Below are 19,763 nucleotides of genomic sequence, written 5' to 3'. Positions count from 1 at the left end.
GATCAGTTTTCTCCTTGTTTGAGAAGAAAGTTTGGAAGGACGGCCAGGTCTTGGTAGATTTGCAGTGGTCTGATGCTCCTTCCATTTCAATATGATGGCTTGCACAGTGCTCCTTGAGATGTTTAAAGCTTGGGAAATCTTTTTGTATCCAAATCCGGCTTTAAACTTCTCCACAACAGTATCTCGGACCTGCCTGGTGTGTTCCTTGGTTTTCATAATGCTCTCTGCACTTTAAACAGAACCCTGAGACTATCACAGAGCAGGTGCATTTATACGGAGACTTGATTACACACAGGTGGATTCTATTTATCATCATCGGTCATTTAGGACAACATTGGATCATTCAGAGATCCTCACTGAACTTCTGGAGTGAGTTTGCTGCACTGAAAGTAAAGGGGCCGAATAATATTGCACGCCCCACTTTTCAGTTTTTTATTTGTTAAAAAAGTTTAAATTATTCAATAAATGTTGTTCCACTTCACGATTGTGTCCCACTTATTGTTGATTCTTGACAAAAAAATTCAATTTCATATCTTTATGTTTGAAGCCTGAAATGTGGCGAAAGGTTGCAAGATCCAAGAGGGCCGAATACTTTTGCAAGGCACTGTATATATAAAAGTTGTAAAGCAATAAAACGGCAACAAAAATGAATGAAATGAACAGAAAAATATATTTTTTATAATGGGTCAAAATTATTTTTCGAACAGATCATGTGACTAGCACCTTAGACGGTCATTTGCTTTGCATATCATTTTCACAAAAAAAGAAAAAAAATAGGGGAGGGCAATTTTATTTTTCAAATTATTATTTTATTTTATTTATTTTTTTGGAATAAAAATATTTTTTTCGATTGAAGCAACTTTTTGGGGGATTGAATGATTTAGACACAAATGTAATACCACTAACATGGCCCAAACACAAAAATGATTTCTTCAATCAAAGAAAACTTTTTCAATGAAATCAAAAATATTTTTTGCATTCAAAAACATTTTTTATGATTGAATTTTTTTGGGGATTGATTGAAGTGATTTTTCTTTTTGAAAATGCTTTATTTATTTATTTTTTTTAAGCAACTTATTTTTTGCTTGAATAACAAAGACAAAAACATCCTAGCCAAAATGTGGCCCAAACACAGATCAACATGACTTCAATCAAGTTGCTTTCAAAAAAAAAAATTAAAAGAAAAATAGCTTTCACGTGCATTTTTTGAGTTTCAAATTTATTTTTGCATTCAAACAATTTTTTTTTTTTTTAATTGAAATTATATATTTTGATTGAAGCAACTTTTTTTAATTGAAGCAACTTTTTTTGGATTGAATAATAAAGACACAAATCTATCTCCATATGGCTCCGCTCACGGTATACAATTTTTGACTGGGGTAACTACATTGGCACGACACCGGCGGGCGAACCATTTTCAATGGATGACCATCTTGGCGAAAAGTATTGCCTAAGCAGCCTGATTTAGAATTCCCCTCAAGAATGATGGGAAACAAAAAATGCTCATTGTCAACTTACTATTATAAACATTCTTGTAAGTTAATTTTATTGCTGACGCCGTGTTTCGTTGTCATCAACATGTTGTGCCCCCCTGCCCCATAAGTCAAACTCCACCTATGTGAACTGTTCTGTGTTAGAGTTAAACTCGCAATGTAAAGAATCCTGATCATCTGTCTACATCCGTGTTGCATTCAAATATAGAGCGATGCCTGGTGGGTCAGCGTCCATGGTTACTAAGCTGTGACTTGAAATCCCTCACAGCGTGAAATTCTTTTTTGTTCTTGTTCGACGATTTGAGGTAAAGACAACTCAACTGCAAGACCGTCTTAGCCTATCACAAAAAGCAAGAAAGTCATTTACAGAAAATACTAAATGCTAAAATAAAGCAAACTAGGGCTGCAGCTAACGATTATTTTAGTAGTTGATTAACTGATGTACTAGTTGGTTCGAATAATCGAGTAATCGGATAAGGAACATAAAAATTAAAATACGTGAGCTGAGCCTCAAACGGTATAAAAAATAAATCAATCAATGAGGATCTAAGTACAACCAAAAGAACAATTGGCTAACTTACATAGCAAAAGTCCGCTAGCTTAAATGCTATAAAATGCTTTTTTTTTTTTTTTTTAATCGTTCAAACACATTCCCACAAAAAAAAAAAAAACTGCTGAATATACCTATAAACTAAATTACAAATGCATTAAAAAAAAAATTACTTAAAACAAACACTGACCTAGTGTTGGTCTTAACAGGGAGCAGCTGGATTCAGCCATGTTAAATGAGTTATGGCATATTCACTGTTGCCACTAGAGGGAAGTGCATTAACTCAAATGAATGAGTGAATTTACTGTCATTGTCATCATCATCATAATCATTGACAGTTTCAGAGTGTGGAATTTGCCCGAAAGAAAAGGGAAAAGCAAATGCTTATTGATACCCGTCCCCCAACAGCCAGGAACGCACAGACAGCATATTTGTGTTACAGTCCAGTTATCATCTTCTTTTTTTTTTTCTTTTTTTTTTTTTTTGAACTCACATATCATTCAAAAGTCATTGATTGCCATGGAATTTCACATATTGTCAATTTGAGTGGGTTCATTGTATCAGTTGATGTCCAAGTAGGTGTAGGTAGGGATGGCCGGGGGTATCATGGAGGCCCACGTCTGCTGTATCCGCTTCAGAAGATTAGTCATCATCCTCGCTTGCCCGGTTTCCTCGAGCGAGCCTTTCGTGATCCCGGAGCTCCGTGATGATTTTTGTGACCATTTGAGCGGTGGCATCACTTAACGCTGCTTGTTCCTTCGTCACCTGGGACAATTTGTCGCCGTTGTTACGAGCAACCTCCATTGCCTCGTTGAGTTGACTCTTCATTCTCATCGAGAATCGGTGTACCCAGAGGGCACCAAGAAACAACAGGAAGGCGAGCGCCATCAGAGAGCCGAAGATAAAGAGGTCCTCGACGTCCTCAATCTGGAGAGATGCTAAGCATATTGGCCTCCATTTTCCCCAGGCATCCTCCACATAACCAGACGTGAAGGTGTTGGCCAGACATGGCCGTTGGCTTGGTGTAGGTCTCATTGTAGAAAATATTTTGTCCAGAGAGCTGAGTGTCCAGTCCACAAACTCCATCTTACAGCAGCTCAGACACGGCACTCGCGTTGCAATGGCAGATCAGTTATCTAATTTTACTGGAGGGCATATCTTTAGAGCATTGTTATGTCTTGCCAAATCAACAAAACTAAATGCAAACACTTTTAAAACAAACCATTAGAACGCCACTCTGATCGAATAGAAAAACAAAAGAACAATTGGCTAAGTTACATAGCAAAAGTCCGCTAGCCTAAATGCTGTAAAATGCTAACGTTTTTTGTTTTTTTTTACAATGCTCTTAACAAATGGTTCAAACATGTACAAACACTGACCTCTGTCAGTGTGTGAAAAGCTTGTGAAGAGTTACAGGAAATGTTTGGCCTCCGTTATTGCCAACAAAGGGTACATAACAAAGTATTGAGATGACTTATTTTCCACCATGATTTGCAAATAAATTATTTAAAAATCAAACAATGTGATTTTGTTTTTTTTCTCCCCACATTCTGTCTCTTATGGTTGAGGTTTACCCATGTTGACAATTACAGGCCTCTGTAATATTTTCAAGTAGGAGAACTTGCACAATTAGTGGTCGACTAAATACTTATTTACCCCACTGGACCAACTATCACAGCAAACCTACCATTGCAATTTCTCCAGAAATTGCATTTTCTAGTTTTTTTGCGGCTTTTTAGAGTGACTCATGTGTCAACTCATGTTTTGACCTATGAGGATGGTCCCACATTAAATTAAACATGTATTTGAAGGTACCACTGCCGAAAAAGGTTTTATTGAGAATTAACTTTACATGTAGATGATTTCATGAAACTGTTTTTAAAGGACACACTCCATCTGATTTAAATAACAATAAAGACTACTTTTAATCACACAGGAACGCAACAGAGTGTTGCGTTTTCTTTCCCTGCACTGTTTTATATCATTCTGCACCTTGCGGCCTATGTTAGCTTGAAACTATTTATACCATGAAACCACAAGTAAAGGAACAGAGCAAACAGCGTAAATGCACCACGCCGCTTTGATACCGCAGCGCACGGCACAGCTTGCATCTATTAAAATGAAGCGCGGCTTGGCTGGGCGCGAAGGCATGACCGCAGCACCGGCGAACGGCGTGTAAATCGCAGCATGTGTGAGAGGATTACCGCTATAGTGAAATTGTTTCGGTATCGCAAAAGAAGACCTCCACCGAGGCTGGAATAGTTGAATGACGGCCAACTATGTCATTGGATTTAACGTCATCCAGATGCAGTTTATTTAGGAATCGAAGGATGCTGTGAAAATGACAATGAGGCACTCTGAAATTACACCTATTGAAACATAATTAAAAAATAACAACTAATCCACTAACATGGTAATTATTTTGTTTTATTTGTTAATTTGTTAAAAATTTGCAAATTATTCCACCTTTCTCCTCGTGTCGTACACACACTTGCAACTGACAACGAGGTACTTTAAGATAGGGCTGCAGTTATCAATTATTTTAGTCGTCGATTAATCTATCACCTCGTTAGTTCGAATAATCGAGTACATGAGCCTAAAATAAATGATCTAAGTACAAAATAAGGCTCACTTGCATAGCAAAAGTCCGCTTGCTTAAATGCTATAAAATGCTAACGTTTTTTTGAAAATGCTCTTTTAAATCATTCAAACACACAATACACCAGAAAACCGTCAAATATACTAATAAACTAAATTATGAATGCATAAAACAACATATGAGCTCAAACAAAAAAATAACTATTGTTAGTCTTAACAGGGAGCAGCTGGATTCAGCCATGTTAAATAAGTTATGTCATATTCACTGTTCCTACTAGAGGGCAGTGTATCTACCCAAATCAATAAAACTAACTGCAAACACAAAAGCTTTTTACTTACTTCTTACTACTTGTGCAACTTCTCCCACTTGAAAATATTAGAGAGGACTGTAATTGTCAACATGGGTAAACCTCAACCATGAGAGACAGAATGTGAAAAAAAACCCCCAGAAAATCACAATGTTTATTTTTAAATAATTTATTTGCAAATCATGGTGGAAAATAAGTATTCGGTCAATACCAAAACTTCATCTCAATACTTTGTTGTGTACCCTTTGTTGGCAACAACAGAGGCTAAACATTTTCTGTAACTCTTCACAAGCTTTTACACACACTGTTGCTGGTATTTTGGCCCATTCCTCCATGCAGATCTCCTCTACAGCAGTGATGTTTTGGGGCTGTCATTGGGTAACACGGACTTTCAACTCCCTCCACATATTTTCTATGGGGTTGAGATCTGGAGACTGGCTAGGCCACTCCAGGACCTTGAAATGCTTCTTACAAAGCCACTCCTTTGTTGCCCTGGCTGTGTGTTTAGGATCATTGTCATGCTGAAAGACCCAGCCACATCTCATCTTTGGAAGGAGATTTTCACTCAAAATCTCTCGATACATGGCCCCATTCATTCTTTCCTTGACACAGATCAGTCGTCTTGGTCCCTTTGCAGAAAAACACCTCCAAACCATGGTGTTCTTTGGATGCAATTCAGTATTCTTTCTCCTCCAAACACGAGAACCTGTGTTTCTACCAAAAAGTTCTATTTTGGTTTCATCTGACCATAACACATTCTCCCAGTCCTCTTCTGGATCATCCAAATGCTCTCTAGCGAACCGCAGACGGGCCTGGACGTGTACTGGCTTCAGCAGGGGGACACGTCTGGCCGTGCAGGATTTGAGTCCCTGGCGGCGCATTGTTTTACTGATAGTAGCCTTTGTTACTGTGGTCCCAGCTCTCTGAAGGTCATTCACTAGGCCCCCCTGTGTGGTTCTGGGATTTTTGCTCACCGTTCTTGTTATCATTTTGACGCCAAGGGGTGAGATCTTGCCTGGAGCCCCAGATCGAGGGAGATTATCAGTGGTCTTGTATGTCTTCCATTTTCTAATAATTGCTCCCACAGTTGATTTCTTTACACCAAGCGTTTTACCTTGGATTCAGTCTTTCCAGCCTGGTCCAGGTCTACAATTTTGTTTCTGGTGTCCTTCGACAGCTCTTTGGTCTTCGCCATAGTGGAGTTTGGAGTATGACTGACTGAGATTGTGGACAGGTGTCTTTTATACCGATAATGAGTTAAAACAGGTGCCATTAATACAGGTAACGAGTGGAGCCTCGTTAGACCTCGTTAGAAGAAGTTAGACCTCTTTGACAGCCAGAAATCTTGCTTGTTTGTAGGTGACCAAATACTTATTTTCCACTCTGATTTGGAATAATTTCTTGAAAATTGATTTTCAGTTTTTTTTTTCCACATGCTGTTTCTCATGGTTGAAGTTTACCCATGTTGACAATTACAGGCATCTCTAATTTTTTCAAATAGGAGAAGATGCACAATTGGTGGTTGACTAAATACTCATTTGCCCCACTGTATGGCTGCGTGTTGTCTCTCTCCTCCTGCTTAGCTAGCTTGCGCTTTCGTTACGGCCCTAGAAGACTTCAGCCCTCACGGTAAATACTTGTATATAATGCTGCAACGATTAATCGATTAACTCGAGTAATTCGATTACAAAAAAGGTTCGAATCAAATTTTGCTGCTTTGAGTATTTGTTTAATTAGAGTGGTGTTGTTATGCTTTGTTATGAAAGTGTTTGCATTTAGTTTTATTGATTTGGGTGGATACACTGCCCTCTAGTGGCAACAGTATATATAACACAGCTGCTCCCTGTTTCAACCAACATGAGGTAAGTTTTTGTTTGGGCTAATATTTTTTTTATGCATTCGAAATGTAGGTTTATTGGTATATTTAGGCATTTCTTTGTGGGAATATGTGTTTGAACAATTTCTTAAGAGCATTGTATAAAAAAAAAAAAAAATACGTTATCATTTTATTGCATCTAAGCTAGCAGACTTTTGCTATGCAAGTTAGCCAGTTGTTCTTTTGTTGTACTTAGATCCTCATTTATTTATTCATTTATTTATTATTATTATTATTTAAGTTTATTCTGGAATGCATTAAATGTTCCTAATTCGACTACTCAATTATTCGAACTAACTAGTTGATAGATTAATCGACTGCTAAAATAATCGATGGCTGCAGCCCTACTTGTATATAACAAACATTGTTTTTATAATGTTCAATGCTTTTTCAGGTTACTGTTAAGCCTTAAAATTATGTCTTGAATTATTATTTATGGGTAACTTGGGGGATAATGGGAAGTGAATTCAGTGATTTCTCATGGAGAATTTTTTTTTCATGATAAGCGCTTGGTCTTGGAATGGCTTGGCTCGTATCATAAAGGCCCAACTTGTAGCTGCAAAAAAGAAGTCTTAAAAGAAAAGAGATAGCGAGACATCCAATTAGCCGCTACGTTAATGACTTGTGTTTGATGGCCTGAAAGAGCCTTGGCTTGCTCTGGCGTCTGCATGTTTGTGTGTATTTGTGTGTGTCTACCTTCCACTTAAACAGCACTCCCACTGCGGAACGTTTGGACGCTCTCCAGGCCCTTTTGTTCAGCGGAGAACTCGGCACACATTAGCGGAGTTTTTATGTTCTCAGAGTCAATTTAAAGCCAGGTTTTGGGTATGTGAAGTCACTTTTGTCGGTGCGTTATGTGTAACCCACAGGCCACACTTTGTCCACTTTCCAGACGTGCTTTTATTAGTGTTTGTGTTGCTTTTTTCACGCAAACGCGCCAAGAATCCAGCACCCTCCTTCAAAGCGTTCACAAGCGTTAAAGTGGCGAGGTGTCTTTTTGTTGTTCTGTTATTTTTTTTTAAGTGTCTTTGAGTGACTCTGTCCTGGTTGCCCTCTTGCACTTTTTCACATCTGGTTCACATCGATGCCCGCCTTTTAACTTCTGTCATCTTGTTATCAGGCAAAGTTTTCAAAGTGGCTTAGTGAAGATGTGTGTACTGGCAGGTGTGCATTTATTGACATGTTTTGAGACTTTTTTAAGTTTAATTTTTTGATGGCTGAACTAAATCTGAGTCATAATGTCAAAAAAAGGTGTACCCTTTGTTGGCAATAACGGAGGCCAAACGTTTTCTGTAACTCTTCTCAAGCTTTTTACACACTGTTGCTGGTATTTTGACCCATTCCTCCATGCAGATCTCCTCTAGAGCAGTGATGTTTTGGGGCTGTCGTTGGGCAACACGGACTTTCAACTCCCTCCACAGATTTTCTATGGGGTTGAGATCTGGAGCCTGGCTAGGCCACTCCAGGACCTTGAAATGCTTCTTACGAAGCCACTCCTTTGTTGCCCTGGCCGTGTTTGTGGGATCATTGTCATGCTGAAAGACCCAGCCACGTCTCATCTTCAATGCCCTTGCTGATGGAAGGAGATTTTCACTCAAAATCTCTCAATACATGGCCCGATTCATTCTTTCCTTTACACAGATCAGTCGTCCTGGTCCCTTTGCAGAAAAACAGCCTCAAAGCATGATGTTTCCACCCCATGCTTCACAGTGGGTATGGTGTTCTTCGGATGCAATTCAGTATTCTTTCTCTTCCAAACACGAGAACCCGTGTTTCTACCAAAAAGTTCTATTTTGGTTTCATCTGATCATAACACATTCTCCCAGTCCTCTTCTGGATCATCCAAATGCTCTCTCGCGAACCGCAGACGGGCCTGGACGTGTACTGGCTTCAGCAGGGGGACACGTCTGGCAGTGCAGGACTTGAGTCCCTGGCGGCGCATTGTGTTACTGATAGTAGCCTTTGTTACTGTGGTCCCAGCTCTATTTAGGTCATTCACTAGTTCCCCCCCGTGTGGTTCTGGGATTTTTGCTCACCATTCTTGGTATCATTTAGACGCCACGGGGTGAGATCTTGCATGGAGCCCCAGATCGAGAGAGATTATCAGTGGTCTTGTATGTCTTCCATTTTCTAATAATTGCTCCCACAGTTGATTTCTTTACACCAAGCGTTTTACCTATTGCAGATTCAGTCTTTCCAGCCTGGTACAGGTCTACAAATTTGTCTCTGGTGTCCTTCGACAGCTCTTTGGTCTTTGCCATAGTGCAGTTTGGAGTATGACTGACTGAGTGTGTGGACAGGTGTCTTTTATACCGATAATGAGTTAAAACAGGTGCCATTAATACAGGTAACGAGTGGAGCCTCGTTAGACCTCGTTAGAAGAAGTTAGACCTCTTTGACAGCCAGAAATCTTGCTTGTTTGTAGGTGACCAAATACTTATTTTCCACTCTAATTTGGCTAGCTAGTGCAGTGCTAGAAAGCTTGACATGATCATCAATTCTGGTTATCATGTCATAATGCAGGAAAAAAACAGGGTTTTCCCTTATGCGTGGTATAGGAATGTAATGGTAAAAAAAGCCAGATATGATTTCCAAATTCGTTTTGCTACATACAAAATTACGAGAGCCGTCATTTTCCAATTTTTTGACATGCTCGCCATTCCACAGCACCTTTAACTGAGAGTCAAGTGAGAATTCAATCCAGTCTGTGAAAAAAAAACTGGCAAACAGACGCATTTTTTTTACATGCTCTAAGGCTACTTGGCACATAAGTCTACTTTGATTGCTTGTTCAGGCAGCCAGTCCTAAATAAGAAAAAAAAAAAAGTTTTCAGGACTAGACACACACTTCGTCCCCAATGTCTTCATCATCTTGTCTCCTAACAACTTTGACATTTGCAAGGAGGCCCCTCGCTCAAGGTGAAAAAGCCATTAAGTACACATACACACATGGATACGAGGAAAAGTAGGCCCCCCAGCCAGGGTTTTTCCTCTGGGCTTTAACCCTAATCAACTTACAGTATCATAACGTACACAAACGCGGAGTGATATGAAGTAACATACACCACAGTACACCAACACAGGACGTGAACTTGATGATAACGGTTGTGTAGAATTTTGCATACATGATAGAGGCGAACATGTGATCACTGTCTAATAGGGGTGTGACAATATATCGAAAAGGTGATATATCGCGATACTTTGTAGCCCAAAAGGTCATGGATATGCTTCCACTAAGAATCGATATATTGTTTTAAAAAAGTATGACTGGTTTAAAAAACAAATGCTACCAAAATCTTGCATTACAATAGTATCTATGTTAGCTTACTGGCTACCATTGTGGTCTTTTGTGGGCATTTACAGGTCACTTACTGTTCATTTTAGGGCATTTACAAGTTGATTTTGAGTCACTTCCTATTCATTTGGGGACATTTTTGAGTCACTCCCTCACACAAAATCAGCAGGAAGTGACCGCGTTGCTAGCAACATTTTCCACTGGAAATGTCTATGGCTAGGTTCATAACGCAGGTCTTAATGCACAAATCCGATTTTTTTTTAACGTGATTTTCCGACACGAGTCAGACATTAACTTGACGGTCTGAACGGGACAGGTTGCATAAAAGTGGACCATTTCAAATCCGAACTAGGTCACTTTCGCATGTGGTTAAAATCCTATCTGGGCGACATTTTTCCAGAATGTGGCTGCGGTCTGAACTGTCAAGTCTCCAAAATTGGAATTTATGCAGCAATTACGTCAGCAAAGAGCGAGAGGCACTGAGGACGATAGTGATGTACATTAGCGTTAGCGCTTAGGTTGAACTCGGCTTTTAGGGAAGAGGCAGGCTTGACAACAGTCATAAATATTGCATTAAGACCTGCCGTATGAACCTAGCCTATGTTAACTCATTGGTTGCCAGACGTTATTTCATTTCAACATGGATTGGACGTCTAGCACTGTCATTGGCACTGAAATTACAGCATTCGCAGACAGTTTTCCTGGCATTTAGAGGTCAGTTCCTGTTCGTTTTAGGGCATTTACAAGTCACTTTGTGTGGATTTTAAGCCACTTCATATTCATATTGGGATATTCTCATGTCACTTCCTGTTCAGTTACCCAAAATTAAAAGGAAGTGACCAAAAAACGCCCCAAAGTCAACAGGAGGGGACCTGTAATTGCCCCCAAATCAACAGGAAATGACGTGAAATGCCCCAACAGGAAGTGACCTGTAAATGCCCTATAATTAACAGGAAATGACCCGTAAATTCCCCGAAAGGAAGAGACCGAAAAATCAACAGAAAATGGCGTGAAATGCCCCAAAATTTAACAGGAAGTGACCCTTAAATACCCATAAAGGAAGAGGAAATAACGTAAAATGCCCAGAAATTAACTCATTGCCTGGCAAGGAACCAACAGATTGCTAGCAAACTTTTCCACCGGAACTGTCTATGTTAACTATGTATTAGGCTGCCATTGACAGCGCTAGACGTCCAATTCATTTTGACATGGTATTAATTTCAAAATGGATTGAAGGTCGAGTGCCATCAACATTCGCACACTGCAAATTTATAATGCCTTAATCAGATTATTTTTCTTGAATCTAGTCAAATAATTTTCTCCATCTCAAGTGTTATAGCAACACTAGGTAACTTTTCAACCTTTTTTTAATACTATATTTTCATTTGTGATAATATGTCGACTGACAACTACTGGAATGACACTTCTTTCATATCTTGAGGGGGTCTGTATCACTTTCACCATCACTAATTAATTTTGAGGAGGGTGGCAAAAAAACTACAAATGTGCTGACTGCTTTACGGCATACGTCACTTCCCCTTTTCCCCATTCATTATGAAGACGGAAGTTGATACGAACGCTTTCGCACGAATTCTGCAAAGATGGCAGAGCAACAAAAGAGACAAAAAATTTGTCTGAGGTGGAAAAAAAAGGGAGGCCCGTCTTGCACTCGCTGCCGCTGTCATATGCTATTGTTCAGCCACAACTGGATATATTACCTTATAACTATTCATCCTCCACACAGCCGCTGGAAACAGAAATGTTGTGTAATCCTTCTGCAGGCGACCGGGAGATTGATTTTTGATTGACTGATGATTTTATGACACTTTGCGGGTGTGCTCTGGTACTCATGAGAATCGCAGTGCTGGTCCGCATGGGAAACAGTCTTCCTCAAGGAAAAACACTACCGCTTTTGTCCACCAGTGTCGCTAAAATCAACCAAAACTGAAAAGTTACCAAGTGTTGCTTTAACAGGTTATTAGGAGGTGTGTTTTTGCTGTGTAGAGGTCAATTCCTGTTCATTTTAGGGCACATACAGGCCACTTCTTGTGGATTTTAAGTCGATTCATATTCATTTTGGGATGTTCTCGATTATTTTAGTAGTCGATCAATCAACCAACAAGTTAGATTGAATAATCTAGTAATCGGATTAGGAACATGCAATGCATTGCAGAACAAATTTCAGGAAATGAAAAACATTTGCTAAGATTGCACTTTTAAAAACAAAATTCCTGAGTGTTTTGTCAAACGATGCAGAATTGCACTTTCATTTAAAAATAAATTAAAAATTTAGCCTCAAACGGTATTAAAAAAAAATAAACGAGGATCTAAATACAACAAAAGAACAATTGTCTAACTTGCAGAGCAAAAGTCCACTAGCTTAAATGCTATAAAATGCTTTTTTTTTTTTTTTTTTTTTTTTTTACAACATTCTTAACAAATTGTTCAAACGCATAGTCCCACAAAAAAACGGCTGAATATATCTTTAAACTAAATTACGAATGCGTAAAAAAACATATTATCGCTAACAAAAACTTACCTAATGTTGGGCTAAACAGGGAGCAGCTGGATTCAGCCATATAGACGAGTTATGGCAGAGTCACTGTTGCCACTAGAGGGAGGTGTAGCTACCCAAATCAATAAAACTAAATAGAAACACTTTCAAAACAAACCATTACAATGCCACTCTAATTAAAAGAATACTTGAATCAAAATCTGATTCAAAGCTTTTTTCCTAATCGAATTACTCGAGTTTATCGATTAATCGTTGCAGCAATAATTGCCATATCGTGAGATCCTCGTTATCATGTGCCTTGTATCGCAAATCGTATCGTTTTGAGAGTTATCCAGAGGTTCCCATCACATCTGTCCAACCATATTATCTAGAACATACATTACAAAAGGGTTTGGAGAGTTAAGGGGGGGGGCCACATTCCAAAAGTGGCCCCACTTTTGAAGGCCAGTTTTCTCTCACTCAATTGTTAGCGTTTCACTTTACACTAGACGTGACTTGTTTATCCGTCGTGTGTGTTCGCCACGCTAAAATGTAGCGAACGGCTACAGTAACATGGAAATCACGTACCCCCCAATTGCACCCAAAAGACTACACTCTTCCCGTGTGTGTTCGTCCTTCATTGCGAAGCTGGGTTGATGTCATGAGTGCCGAAACAAGAGATGGACATGAAACTATTTCCATGTGCAAACTTATTGATTACAGACATATGCAAAAAAAAAAAAACTCAAAAAAAGGAGAAAACCACTCTGCTCCTCCAGGAGCATGAATGCAAAGTTGTAGAAAATTATAATAGATCCCAATGGACATATATGTTTATGGTAGATTATGGAACATAACTGTACATGTGTTAAAAATCTTACAATATTAAAGCTGTTACAGTTCCCAGCAGCTAATTCTTTGTAATTTAATGCTAGGTTTTGGTTCCATTTTCCGTTGCCATTTTGATTTGAAGCTACAAAATCTCAAGTACACTACACTAGTGTATTATGCAAAGTGTAAAAATTCAGCTCCTGAAGTCAGTTTTACCTAGCAACATGAAATTTGGTAGACATGTCAATCATGAGTAGACCTACAAAAAACTCTCATTAAGTAATCCTTAAAAAGCAACAGTAAGTCTGCCATTTTGATTTGAAGCTACAAAATCTCACGTACACTACACTAAGCGTATTATACAAAGTTTAAAAATTCAGCCCCCGATGGCAGTTTTACCTAGCAACATGAAATTTGGTAGACATGTCAATCATGAGTAGACCTACAAAAAACTCTCATGAAGTCATCCTTAAAAAGCAACAGTAAGTCTGCCATTTTGATTTGAAGCTACCCAATCTCAATTACACTACACTAAGCCTATTATACAAAGTTAAAAAATTCAGCCCATGAAGTCAGTTTTACCAAACAACATGAAATTTGGTACACATGTCAGTCATGAATAGACCTACAAAAAACTCATGAAGCCATCCTTAAAAAGCAACAGAAAGTCTGCCATTTGGATTTGAAACTACCAAATCTCAAGTACACTACACTAAGTGTGTGGGCGAAGTTTAAAAATTTAGCCACGAAAGTAGGTTTTACCTAGCAACATGAAATTTGGTAGGCATGTCAATCATGAGCAGACCTACAAAAAAATCTCATGAAGCCATCCTTAAAAAGCAACAAGAAGTCTGCCATATTGAATTTAAGCAAATATAGTACACTATAGACAGATGGGCTCAGTTTAAAAAATCAGCCCCCAAAGTCAGTTTTACCTAGTATCATGAAATTTGGTAGACATGTCAATCATGAGTAGACCTACAAAAAACTCTCATGCAGCCATCCTTAAAAAGCAACAGTAACTCTGCCATTTTGTTTTGAAGCTACCAAATCTCAAGTATACTACTCTAAGCGTATTAGATGAAGTTTAAAAATTCAGCCCCCGAAGTCAGTTTTACCTAGCATCATAAAATTTGGTAGATATGTCAGTCATGAGTACACCAACAAAAAACTCTCATGAAGCCATCCTTAAAAAGCAACAGTAAGTCTGCCATTTTGTTTTGAAGCTACCAAATCTCAAGTATACTACTCTAAGCGGACTAGATGAAGTTTAAAAATTCAGCCCCCGAAGTCAGTTTTACCTAGCATCATGAAATTTGGTAGACATGTCAGTCATGAGTAGACCTACAAAAAATTATCATGAAGCCATTCCTAAAAAGCAACAGGAAGTCTGCCATTTTGAATTCAAGCTACAAAATCATAACTCCACCACACTAGGCGAATGGAAGAAGTTAAAAAAAAAAAAAAAAAATCAGTCCCCGAAGTTAGTTTTACCTAGCAACATGAAATTTGGTGAACATGTCAATCATGAGTAGACCCACAAAAAACTCTCAAGAGGCCATATGTGAAAATAAAAAGGAAATCTGCCATTTTGATTTGAAGCGACCAAATATTAAACAATTACAATACACTATACAAATAGATGGAGTTTGAAAATTCAGCCCCTGAAGTCAGTTTCTTATGGTGATAAGTAGCTAGTTAGCCTTCATTTTTACATCATTGGTATTTTGTAATCAGTAACAAAATCAGGCAAAAGTTGCCATACCTGCCAGGCAAAGTCCAAAAATGGTGAGCAGCACGAGTACGTAGAGCGACAAGATGGCATACTTGATGGCCGCGAGAGAGTTGAGCTGAGCGCAACACTGATCTTGTTTCCTGCGTCGTTTTCCAGAACCTGATCAGGAAAAAAAGAAGCAGAAACAACAACAGTCGGTCCAAAGCGTTTAACGGCAACGTCTAACAACGAACTGCCGATACAATGAGACACTTGGCTTCCACATGGCGACACATTAAGAGTTTGCTTTGGACTTCAGCCCGTCCGTGTCTCCACTCAAGAATGCAATACAGATTAAAAACATCAGATTAAGTTCTTCTGGGAACAAATTTGACCAAAGCTTGGACCCTGCGCGCAATAAAGTGCTCACATATCACATATATGTTCAGTCAACTGCCAGCCAAATGTTACTTAAAGTCGAATTTGCAGCCTCTCACGCACACTTCCCTTATACGATCGCAAACACACACTCAAGACAAACACAGCTGTCGCAGATATGTGCGTGTGCGTCTTTGTGTCACATGTTGGGAACGTATAGCGGCGTAAAAACATCCAGCTCAGCAAGTCAGGAAGACGACACGGCAACTTGGCATCACGCAATGTAAAAAGGAAGTTCACTTTTAAGGCATGTATGGCTTAATTTAGCCTCAATTAACCAAGGAACAACAAAAACCTTCACGCTCAGAGGAAGCCAAGCAACTTCTGCCTTAAAGTGCACTTTGCATGTTCATATTCTTGCAAACATTGTTTATTCAGGTGTTTTTTTAAAGGTCGACCTTGTATTTGCTACACTTTGCCTCACCTTCATCGCACAGGTTGAGCTTGGACAAATTATGTCCGTCGTAGGCGTCCTCGTACATGGACGAGCTCTCCCTCTCCTCATACGTGCTCAAGTACATGGCCTTGTTCTCCATCTCCTGGCTTGGATGCAAACACACACACCGTGACACATTGATTAAAGTCATATAGAATCTGGATTACCATGCTGGAAGTCCACGAGAAGCCGGGTCGGATTTGTATGCATAACCTGGTCCTTACATTCCGTGTGTTTTTCTTCAAGGAGAATATCTCTGGGAAGTCCGGAATGCATAAAACATTACAAGAAGGGTTACTTTAAATGTTATGTGGATCTCAAGAGAATTTAGTTGGGTTTTATACCAAAAAAATGCAACTTTTAAAGAAAATTGGCACCACTCTGGATAGTTTGAAAATGAATCCCCGCAAGCCTGTTTGCCTTGGCGAAAAGAAATTTGGTAGTCATGTTACTCGTGAGTAGACTGACTAATAAAAATCTCAAGGCGTCATGTGTGAAAAGCAATAGGAAGTCTGCCATATTTAATTTAAGCAAATATAGGACACTATAGAAGGATGGGCTCAGTTTAAAAAATCAGCCCCCGAAGCTAGTTTAATCTAGCAACATGAAATTTGGTAGGCATGTCAATCACGAGTAGACCTACAAAAAACTCTCAAGAAGCAATGCTTAAAAAGCAACAAGAAGTCTGCCATTTTGATTTGAAGCTACCAAATCTCAAGTACACTACATTAAGTGTGTGGACGAAGTTTAAAAATTCAGCCCCCAAAGTAGGTTTTACCTAGCAACATGAAATTTGGTAGACATGTCACGAATGAGTAGACCTACAAAAAACTCTCATGAAGCCATCCTTGAAAATAAACAGGAACTCTGCCATATTGAATTTAAGAAAATATAGTACACTATAGAGATGGATGGGCTCTGTTTAAAAAATCAGCCCCCGAAGCCAGTTTAATCTACCAACATGAAATTTGGTAGACATTTTAATTATGAGTAGACCTACAAAAAACTCTCAAGAAGCAATGCTTAACAATCCAAGGGAAGTCTGCCATTTTGATTTGAAGCTACCAAATCTCAAGTACACTACACTAAGTGTGTAGACAGTTTAAAAATTCAGCCCCCAAAGTAGGTTTTACCTAGCAACATGAAATTTGGTAGACATGTCAATCATGAGTAGAGCTACAAAAAACTCTCATGAAGCCATCTTTAAAAAGCAACAGGAAGGCTGCCATATTGAATTTAAGCAAATATAGTACAGCATAGACGAGTGGGCTCAGTTTAAAAATTCAGCCCCCAAAGTAGGTTTTAACTAGCAACATGAAATTTTGTAGACATGTCAATCATGAGTAGACCTACAAAAAACTCATATGAAGCCACCCTTGAAAATCAATAGGAAGTCTGCCATATTGAATTTAAGCAAATATAGTACCCTACAGACAGATGGGCTCAATTAAAAAAAAAAAATCAGCCCCCGAAGCCAGTTTAATCTAGCAACATGAAATTTGGTAGACATGTTAGTCATGAGTAGACCTACAAAAAACTCTCAAGAAGCAATGCTTAAAAAAACACAGGCGTCTGCCATTTTGACTTGAAGCTACCAAATCTCAAGTACACTACACGAAGTCTGTGGACGAAGTTTAAAAATTCAGCCCCGAAAGTAGGTTTTACCTAGCAACATGAAATTTGTAGACATGTCAATCATGAGTAGACCTATAAAAAAACTCTCATGAAGCCATCCTTAAAAAGCAGCAGGAAGTCTTCCATTTTGATTTGAGGCTACAAAATATCAAGTACACTTGACTAAGTGTATTATACGAAGTTTAAAAAATCAGCCCCCAAAGACAGTTTTACCTAGCAACATGAATTTTGGTAGGCATGTCAATCATGAGTAGACCAGCAAAAAACTCTCAAGAGGCCATATGTGAAAATAAAAAGGAAATCTGCCATTTTGATTTAAAACGACCAAATCTTAAACAAGTACAATTCACATGGCAAATGGATGGAGTTTGAAAATCCCGCCCCTAAAGCCAGTTTCATCTAGCAGTATGAAATTTGTTAGACATGTCAATCATGTGGAGATCCAGAAAAAACTCTCAAGATTCCATCCCTGAAAAGCCACAGGAAGTCTGCTAATGACCAATTTTTATAATCACCTATGGGAAACAATAGTTTCATAACTCTGAACAAACTCTGGCAGCGGTGGCAATTGTGAGTCCCGAAATTCCCAGGAGGCCGCAGTAGGAGATTGCCGGGTTGGACAAAGCCCTTAAAAGCGCTCAGTCCTGACTTTCTCATTAAGGGAGGCAGAATGACATTTGGACTGGATCTATTAAGGCTGCTAGGAGATCCCCCTATACACCCCCACATAGCTTCTGCTTGTGTGCTTGCATACCCCGTGTATCAGTCAGTGTAATAAAGGATGGTGGGAAAGCAAAGACTCCACTCTATCTGGAAAATGTTTCATTTCTTTGACAATGAATCACTTTCATAAACCATTAAAAACTAAGTGAATCCCTGTTAAGTGAAAAAAAAATGTTTAAAAAGCATGAATAACTAAGTCAAAGTTGGCGCTTCCACTTTCTCAGCATGACATGCACGCACTTATGACAGACAACGAGGCACTCTAAACAAGGCTATACGAAGATATGAATACAACACCGCACTGTTTCTCATATTTTGACACAAATTTTTCTCCACTCACCTCGTCAGCTGTCAACTGGAGGACGGAGAAGATGAAAAAATCACAACTCCAAGCAGCTCATCCTCCCTCCCTGCATCACAAACCAAAAGTCGACCGGCAGCTCCACAAGCACACGCTGCTGAAAGAGGCACCATGCACGGCCTCTTCTCCCTCCCGCTGCAACAACAACAACAGACGGCCGACTATAGCGGAGAATATGTGCAACCTCTACAAAAACATCACCACGGTCCACGTGATCCAAAAAAGTCAAGCAAAGTCCAGCTGGAGTTTCTCAAAGGAGGACGTAGACTCCATCTTCAGCTGTGCGCATGCGCCATCTAGTGTTTACGAGCTACACGTGCATAACACTTGCGTACCTGACACTATAACCCATTTTAGAGAGACAGCGAGAACGACTAGCGTATTTGGTATGTGGCAAAATTGATTTTGGCAGGTGGCTTTTTTTTTTTTGCCATATGGAAAAATAGATTTTGGCATGTGTCATTTTTTTTTGTATGTGGCAAAATTGATTTTGGTATGTGGCATTTTTTGGGGTGTATGGCATTTTTGCAGACCATGCACGTCCATACAATTGACGTCTATGCACGTCCAAATTTTCTATTCATTTTAAATGGCAGGAAAAACATGTGTGGCTGTGATTTTGGACCGTACATTTACCCAGGGCTGTCAACAGACTTGCAGGGGACCGGGGGCAAGAGACAATTATTGCCCCACCCCCAACCCACACCATCCCACCCCTTGCCACCGCCTTGTCACGACAACATACGCAGTACTTTTAACGCTTTGCAAGCAATGACAATGTAAATTTTAAAATTATTTAATCTGAAATGGACAGTTAAATTTAACAGACCGTAATGTGATGTGACACAATATAACCAATTTCCATCTATTGTCCCATGTAGACTACAATACAATACAACTGAGAGTGCTATGCCTGCCTGCTAGGCAACAAAACCGTATAACTAAACATCCTGTGCCTGCCCCCTACACATCCGTGAGTTTTTCAAGCCCTCAAACAGTGATGCTCCTAGAT

General features: G+C 39.2%; 1 protein-coding gene across 4 annotated transcripts in view; it reads right to left on the bottom strand.

The window, feature by feature from the left end:
* scara5 (scavenger receptor class A, member 5 (putative)) overlaps nt 1-18,898 on the bottom strand; it is a 57,445-nt gene extending 38,547 nt beyond the window's left edge. The window contains exons 1-4 of one of the 4 annotated variants that reach the window (XM_057823643.1): nt 18,731-18,898; nt 16,200-16,288; nt 16,021-16,139; nt 15,210-15,338 (exon numbers count right to left, since the gene is read on the bottom strand). In XM_057823643.1, the coding sequence (XP_057679626.1) occupies nt 15,210-15,338; nt 16,021-16,132 (241 nt within the window). In that variant the 5' untranslated portion in view covers nt 16,133-16,139; nt 16,200-16,288; nt 18,731-18,898. Of the gene's footprint in view, nt 1-15,209; nt 15,339-16,020; nt 16,140-16,199; nt 16,289-18,182; nt 18,292-18,730 lie in introns of those variants that run through there. The other 3 variants (XM_057823645.1, XM_057823644.1, XM_057823642.1) reach the window with 3 other exon arrangements.
* Between the last annotated feature and the right edge of the window lie 865 nt (nt 18,899-19,763).

The sequence above is a fragment of the Corythoichthys intestinalis genome, chromosome 19, assembly GCF_030265065.1.
Source record: "Corythoichthys intestinalis isolate RoL2023-P3 chromosome 19, ASM3026506v1, whole genome shotgun sequence".
Taxonomy (NCBI): domain Eukaryota; kingdom Metazoa; phylum Chordata; class Actinopteri; order Syngnathiformes; family Syngnathidae; genus Corythoichthys; species Corythoichthys intestinalis.
Note: the sequence above shows the minus strand (reverse complement) of the source record. Positions and strands in the feature narration are given on the sequence as shown.